Genomic DNA, 8,581 nt, shown 5'->3' with positions numbered 1-8,581 from the left:
CCCTTCTCTACTCTCTTCCTTTCCTCTCTTCCACTCCAGTTTTTTTTTTGTCCTAAAAACTCAACCTGAAGCCACTTTGGGCTTACCTGCCGTCTCCTAATGTTTCACAAGAGCATCATCAGCTGGCTCCCCGCGGTCCTATTATGTAGCAGACGGTTAAAGGTTGCCTCAAGACGCAGTCTGGGTCAGAGTGAACTGGAGTCTCTGGCTGTGGTGTAGGGAAGTATGCCACGGGGGGAGGGGGTGGTTTCCCAAGCCACCGGAGCGGGTCCAGCTCTCTGTGCAAGAGTAAGAATGACTTCCTCCCTCAGCACGGCTCTCGCACGCCATCGTGGGCTGGAGAGAATGGCAAGTCACATTCCATCTGCAGTGTGTCCTTGGCGTGTGCTTTTGTTCCATGCTTTTTCTCTCCTTTTTGTCTCAAGTCCTATCCTGTGTGATTCGTGTGGTGTGTGTGTGTGTGTGTGTGTGTGTGTGTGTGTGTGTGTGTGTGTGTGAAAGAGAGAGAGAGAGAGAGAGAGAGTAGCTTACACATCCCGCCCACTCTGGATTAGCAGGTCATAGAGTAATCTCATATTACTGATGCTTTGTAATGAAGACTCATTAGCACCTGTGCGATCAGCAAGGCCTTTGGCATCACTAAATAATTCACCGCCTGTTCCTGCTTCTGCTTGATCTCCACCTCCGATCAGCTCAATGATGCCTGATTCCTGCCGCCTCTCCTCCAGCCCCAAGCGCCCAGGGCAAGGAAGGGCAGAGAGCAACCTCCATCCCTCCAGCCCTACCAAAGTCCACCGCAGCGCTCTAACATGAGTAATGTTGAGAGAAAAGGCTTTTGAGAGCTCTGTGACAAACCCCACTATACAGTATATTTTCTGATTGTAGGCTATGCTGTGTGTGTGTGTGTGTGTGTGTGTGTGTGTGTGTGATACAGTGTCACTGAGTGCTTCTCGTGCATGGTATTCTGCATTTATTTATTTCCTGAAGGACCTTGTTCAGTCTGAGAACTGCACTGCACTTCCCAATAGACTGCACAGTATGAGGGGTCATTCATGTGGACATACTAGCCCACACTTGCTCTAAAAAAAAGCTGTGAAAGATCAGCTTAGAGAGTTCCTCCAATAAACCCAAGCACACAGTTACTGTACCTAAATACAGAAAACTTGTAAACTTTGGCTGGCTCCAACATGGCTAACATGGGATTACAACATAAACATCAGCAACATCATTCCATTTCTTTCTACCCAAGGGTAATGTGAACGGGTAGATTAACTAATAATAAAGTAAGACGGAAAGAGAGAAACAGAGAGACGATGTTCATAATAGTTCCATCACACAAGCGTGTTCAATCCAGCACCCTCACACAAGCATATTATCATCAAGTTGTCTTCTCTCAGTCAGTCACCCTATAAGAATAACACTTCTACTTGGAACTTTTTTGTTTTTATTAGCATATTCAAATTTACGACACAAGTATAGCCTATCGACGCGGCAATATCAAACAAATACGCAACATAACTTACAAAAATACCGATTACTTACCCGCATCGTTCCGATTGTCCTTAAATTGCAAGTCTGCCATGCTTGTCTATCACCGACCCATATTTTTTGAATCATCAACTTCACGCTACTATGTGATGGGTGAGGATGAGCATGTAGGCTATCTTTTGACCACTCTGCTCACCTCAGAAGCATAGACTCCTCCCCTCATCCAAAACCGTTATGATAGGCCTACTTCATCATTTGTAGAAAGTCTTTGAACGTCAATAGGAGAACTGGGCAACCAAAACGAGCATTTGGTAGGCATGTCCTAATCCTATTCCAGTAAACCACTTGTTCTAATTTGCAGTGGGGTTGTATAGGCTAATAAGCACAATAGCCTTTTTTAGTAAGCAATTCATGCCTAGCGAGGACCATTCTAATAGCCTACATAAATTCATAATATTAACCAATCAAAATGTTTCTGAGGAAATATTCCTACATACAGTAGTTGAGAGGAATATGAAGCCCCTTTGTCTCCCTTTTTTTTGTCAGCCTCTGAAGTTGCTGGAAAGAAACTTGACAATTGCAGTTCCAGCTGTGAATTTACAAAGGGGTAGAAATAGTAATTCAATAAGAGACTAGAAATAGTCTAGAGACTAGAAATGAGTAATAACTAGATGTACCGCAGAGCGGTACAAAATATGACCGCCGCCCAGTCCAGCACATTTTTTCCACAAAAATAAATCACGCTGAAAGGCCTATATGATTCTAACTGTCTCACTAAATTGCATTATCCACACTCAATTCTCACTGATATCTGCTAGACAACAAGTACCAAAACATGATTAGTTCATAGATTTCACAACAAATTCATTTTATACAACCCCACCTCCATCTTTCCTGTTCATAATTCTGAGAAATTCTTGAATTGTGTGCATGTGTGCATGTACATGTTTATGTTGTGTGTGTGTGTGTGTGTGTGTGTGTGTGTGTGTGTGTGTGTGTGTGTGTGTGCGTGCTTGTGTGTGTGCCTGCGTATGTGCCTGTGCATGCAAGCGTACATATGTCTACTGTGTGAGTATGTGTCATACGTATGATTACTATGAATGTATGTGTGTGTGTGTGTATCTGTTTGTGCACATGTGTGCACATGAAATGGGTTAACATGACCCCTGGAGGCAAACATACGAAAAAAAAATGGTCATCCTAGTCCCTACAGTTCTCAAGATATTCACAGAGAACTGTGTCTGCCCTACCCTCCTTTCGGGGGGTCCAGTCCAGCGGGGGGGCTACAGATCAAAACGAAAAACGACGGTTCCATGTTATCCATGTGGGGTTACATGCCCACAAAGTTTTGTGTACCCCGGTCTTTCAGTGTCCCGGGAATCCTTGTTGGTGTACGTCACTAAATGTACACATACATTATTTTATTGTAAGGCCCCCATGAACGAAAGTACACAAAACTTGGCATGCATTCGGAGGGTGTCATAATGATCCTACACTTTTAATTTCGTGCAGTTTTGACCTTGTCAGCCAGAGATATTGTGATGAAAACACCTAATTTCTTGCTTTTTAATTTTTAACTAGGTGGCGCTATACATGAAATAAGTGGTAATGGGATGGGTTGACATGCCCCCTTAAGACCAACATACATAAAAAAGGTGGACCTCCTAGGCCCTACGGTTCTCGAGATATTCACAGAAAACTGTCTCCGGCCACCTACAGGCCAGTTGGTGTATAGTAACATAAATGAATTTATTGTGTGGCCCCCCATGAACGGAATTCCACGAAACTTGGCGTGCATACAGAGGGTGTCATAATGATCCTACACTTCCAATTTCGTGCAGTTTTGACTATGTTAGGTCACAGATACCTGCAATTACAACACCTCATTTTTACTTTTTTGTGTTTAACTAGGTGGCGCTATACATGAAATGAGTGGTTATGGAATGGGTTGACATGGCCCCTTGAGATCAACATACAAAAAAAAATGGTCCTCCTAAACCCTACGGTTCTCGAGATATTCACAGAAAACTGTGTCTGCCCTACCCTCCTTTCGGGGGTCCAGTCCAGCGGGGGGGCTACAGATCAAAACGAAAAACGATGGTTCCATGCTATCCATGTGGGGTTACATGCCCACCAAGTTTTGTGTACCCCGGTCTTTCAGTGTCCCGGGAATCATTGACGGAAATTTGGGCATGCGAAAAAGAAAAAAAAAAAGAAAAAAAAAATCTGACTAAACCTGTATGACCGCCGCTTCGCTGCGCGGCGGTCATAATAAGTTAATTTATATTTTTCCTCTAAATGGTGAAGTTTGTTATGACCAGGGGTTCTGAATCAGAACGTTTTGGTTTTGAAGCAGGAATTGCAATTGCAGGATGGGACAGTGACTGGTAGTTTTTAGACAATTAATATCCACTCTGGTCAAATTATTTGCATCTGGTCTTTGATACAGTTGCTAGCAAATTATATTGCTAAAGCATGCTCTCATGCGCACACACACACACACAAACAAACCAACACACACACATGATTCTCCCACGATTAAGTCTTTACCTCCATCCTGCACACACACACACACACACACACACACACACACACAAACACTACCACCACCACATGATGGGGATACGTCAGGTGCTTTGAAGCCTTCAGTTCTCAACCCACCTGATGGTCTTTTAGTTGTGTGGAGAGATGGTTACAGTGGTGACTAGGTTGCTTTGAAACTCCTGTCTCTTTCATGTGCCAGGTGACAGGTGCATGGTCTGAGAGCAGTGGAGTCTATCTATCTATCTATCTATCTATCTATCTGTCTATCTATTTGCACTTCACACTATTCTTGCAGTTCCTTGCAATATGTTTAGGTTCCCACACAATACAGTACATTTTACAGCTTTACTGTGCAATACTTCCACCCTCGATTAACACAAAAGTGTTGCTGGTAGGCAAAACATAAAACATAAAATGTTTGTAAGGGAATACTGAAAAATATACAGTAAACATATCACATTGACCATCAGAGAAATAATTCCAGAACTTCTGTGCATTTATTTGTTTGTATAAAGTTACGCCTTTGGCCTCAATCAGAGGGAATGTGACATCCTGATCTCAAGTGCTAATTCACTAACCCCTTTGCTGGTCTTAGCAGGAATATTCTATATAGGTGTTGAACAGACTAATGCTACACATACATCAGATGACTTTGACAAGATTTGAGAAAGATTATTGAAAGATTGGGGTCTTTTAACTAATGCACCCTATTCAAGCTTTATTCAAAAGACTATCTTTCAAGAATCTCTCCCACATCTTGTCAAAGTCTTCTGTATAAGAATGGCTTAATCTGCATCAGCATCAAATGCTCTTCCAGTCCACTAGAGGGAACCTAATGCTAAACTCAAAGTAGGTTAAAGGTGCATGTTGCTCCTCTTGGATTGACCAGATAAATCCTAAACCTGAGGGATTGACACCATATTTCTATGGATTGACACGTGTATTTTTTTGATTATTCTATTACACCATCTCCATTTTACTTTATGATCCATATAGTAAGAGGTTTCATCTAGCCCAACATAGAAGGGTACACTAAAATATCCTAATGTATAACCAGCAGATGGCATAGCTGACTCAAAAAACAGCAATACTGTATATTCATTAGAGAATTTTTTTTATTACACGTCATCTAAAAAAAATACAATTTAGATGATGCTTAAAAACCGCAAATAGACATTAGTGACCAATCTTTCTGACCGGTTTCTTCCCAGGATTATTTACAAGATGTATTATTTACCCTATTATTTTTTCTCTCTCTCTTTCTGTCTATCTATCTACTGTATCTATCTATCTCATAAAAAAACATAACAGTTTACAATTATTGTAACATATAGTGTTGTAGATAACAGACCTACAACCTTGCTTACAAAATAAATAAATAAATACAAATAGATTATTCTCTCATTATAGCACTGGTTAGCATACGCTACAGGAACATGCTCCTACACCTAATGACACTGCTAGGCAGCGGATCAAGTCTGTGACGAGCCGTTAGGCTCCCTAACATGCCCCTAATCTACAAATCCGTTTAATAAAGCCCCATCAGAAAAGTGCTGAGGCTACCCTCAGCACTGGCCCTATAAAGCTATAGGCTAATTATCCCTCAACTTCCCTCTCCTCTTGCTTTCCCTTTCTGTGCATCTGCCCCCTATCTGTCTGTCTACCTGAAAAGTCTGAACATGTAGTTGTCTCTTACAATAGTTTCTCTGTTTGTGTGTCTGCCATGTATTTGTTTGTTTTGAATGTTGTGATACATGTATGTAGAGTGATATGTTTACAATGTGATGCATACATAGATGTATGATATCAGATGAGAACAGAAGAAGCACAGAGGCAGATCACATTAAAGCAACATGATTCTTGGAATCAATACTTTTCAATAATGTCTGCTCTCAAGGGGCTTTGGATATGGTTGCTATATTCCTAAAGACATTTGTATGAGTGTATTGTGCTGTTTAGACGTTGGTTGACTGTACATTTCATTTCAGGTAGTGAAATCACCCTTTTCCCATAAGTTCAAAAGATATAACAGTTTTGTATATTTGAAGGGGCTAGACTTAAACTGCATACACATACTGTATGTTTCCCCTGTATCTGTCTTTCCCAGTTTCCTGCTTTCCAGTAACACCCGTAGCCATACAGTACAGTATATACATACCATTCACATGACATTTTTACCATAAAACAATCTCATGCTGATTGTGCTAACAAAATGTACAATGGAAAAAGGGTTATAAAAAATAAATGATTCAAAACACACACACACACACACACACACACACACACACACACACACACACACACACACACACACACACACACAATAATTATAAAGTGTCTGTCTTTTTTGCTATTGAGAGAGAGAGAGAGAGAGACAGACAGAAAGAGAGACAGAAAAGAATGAGTCAGGGGTCTGTCTGAGGGGATTGCCGGAGCTGCATTCTGAGTGGGGATTTGGTTCAAACACACAACAGCTCCTCTCCACTCCAATGGCCCCCAGGCCCAGTCGAGTGGAAAATGGAAAATGATGGATTTCACAGATAGAGAGCGGAGACTGACACGCACCTTTAAAAAGGTTTAAAAAGGAGACTCCCCCAACCTCTCTCTTCCATTTCCCCATTCTTTTAATCTCCTTTATTCACATACACATACATACACACACATGTTCACGCATTCACACACACACAGACACACACACACACACACTCACACACACACACACACACACACACACACACACACATGTTCTCGCGTTCACACACACACACACACACACACACATACACACACACACACACAGACACACACACACACACACACACACACACACACACAACATAAAGTACTGCCCAGTGACTCCATGGCGAACCTGTGTAACAATCCAAGTGTAAGAAAATAAATGATTATCTTAAGTGCTCTTATTATACTGTCAGCTGTAGTCTTAAATGGCATACGAGTATGCGAGGAGGAGAGGATGGACCAAAGGATGGACTAAACGATGGCCCAAAGTAAAGAAGTGTGATACTTTAGAGACACCAGATTAGATTTGACTCAGATTAGATTTGACTGATTTCACTCTTTCCCCTCCTCATTCTCATTAATTTCTATTCTTTCACTTTCTATCAATGTTTCCAAAGGCGGGACTGAAGAATTTTCACGATGATGGGTATAATGAGGATTAAAGCCATAATCATGCCTTCAAGCATTAGGTGCGCTGAGAGGTGTGGGCAGGTGTAACCTCAATAACTTGATGAGTGGCCACTTACGCTTTCTGCATCTGCAATGCGGTCTAGGATTATGATATTAGCCACTGGCCTAGATCACTCGAGTGCTGACAGCCTGGAAACGCGCGGCTAATCCCAGATGTGTCTTTATAAAGCAGCGTGTGCACACCCCCAGGTCCACTTGTAGCCAGGTCTGGCCTTGTCCACCACGTCCATCTCCCCTTGCCAAAACAACACCAGCTCAGGAATCCACCACCGTTTCGAAGGGCTGACCGACACCACCCGACCGCAGCCATGAACGGCACAGAGGGTCCGTTCTTCTACATCCCCATGTCCAACGCCACCGGCGTCGTCAGGAGCCCGTATGAGTATCCGCAGTACTACCTGGTGCCACCATGGGGCTACGCCTGCCTGGCTGCCTACATGTTCTTTCTCATCCTCACCGGATTCCCCGTCAACTTCCTCACGCTGTACGTCACAATCGAACACAAGAAGCTACGCTCGCCTCTCAACTACATCCTGCTCAATCTGGCCGTGGCCGACCTCTTCATGGTGATCGGCGGCTTCACTACCACGATGTGGACCTCGCTCAACGGCTACTTCGTCTTCGGCCGCATGGGCTGCAACATCGAGGGCTTCTTCGCCACCCTGGGCGGTGAGATCGCGCTCTGGTCCCTGGTGGTGCTGTCCATGGAGAGGTGGATCGTCGTCTGCAAGCCCATGAGCAACTTCCGCTTCGGTGAGAACCACGCCGTTATGGGCGTCGCATTCTCATGGGTGATGGCCGCTGCTTGTGCCGTGCCTCCCCTGGTCGGCTGGTCCCGTTACATCCCTGAGGGCATGCAGTGCTCATGCGGAATTGACTACTACACACGCGCCGAAGGCTTCAACAACGAGTCCTTTGTCATCTACATGTTCGTTGTCCACTTCACCATCCCCCTGATCATCATCACCTTCTGCTACGGCCGCCTGGTCTGCACCGTCAAGGAGGCCGCCGCCCAGCAGCAGGAGTCCGAGACCACCCAGAGGGCTGAGCGTGAGGTCACCCGCATGGTCATCATCATGTTCGTTGCCTTCTTGGTATGCTGGGTGCCCTATGCAAGTGTAGCTTGGTATATCTTCACGCACCAGGGCAGTGAGTTCGGTCCGGTCTTCATGACCATTCCGGCTTTCTTTGCCAAGAGCTCCTCCGTCTACAACCCCGTCATCTACATTTGCTTGAACAAGCAGTTCCGCCACTGCATGATCACCACCCTGTGCTGCGGCAAGAACCCCTTCGAGGAAGAGGAGGGAGCCTCCACCACCGCCTCCAAGACCGAGGTCTC

General features: G+C 44.0%; 1 protein-coding gene across 1 annotated transcript in view; it reads left to right on the top strand.

Moving 5' to 3' along the window:
* Positions 1-7,550: 7,550 nt before the first annotated feature.
* LOC143114752 (rhodopsin) overlaps positions 7,551-8,581 on the top strand; it is a 1,050-nt gene continuing 19 nt past the window's right edge. The window contains exon 1 of the mRNA XM_076276495.1: positions 7,551-8,581. This exon is cut by the window's right edge and continues 19 nt beyond it. Coding sequence (XP_076132610.1) covers positions 7,551-8,581 — 1,031 coding nt within the window.

Source organism: Alosa pseudoharengus, unplaced genomic scaffold (assembly GCF_046254945.1).
Source record: "Alosa pseudoharengus isolate Yale_2024_CS ecotype anadromous, Long Island Sound unplaced genomic scaffold, YU_APseudo_1.1 YU_APseudo_1.1_scf_9, whole genome shotgun sequence".
NCBI classification, from domain to species: Eukaryota; Metazoa; Chordata; class Actinopteri; order Clupeiformes; family Clupeidae; genus Alosa; species Alosa pseudoharengus.
The sequence above is the reverse complement of the archived record's forward strand: the minus strand, read 5'-3'. Positions and strand labels throughout refer to the sequence as shown.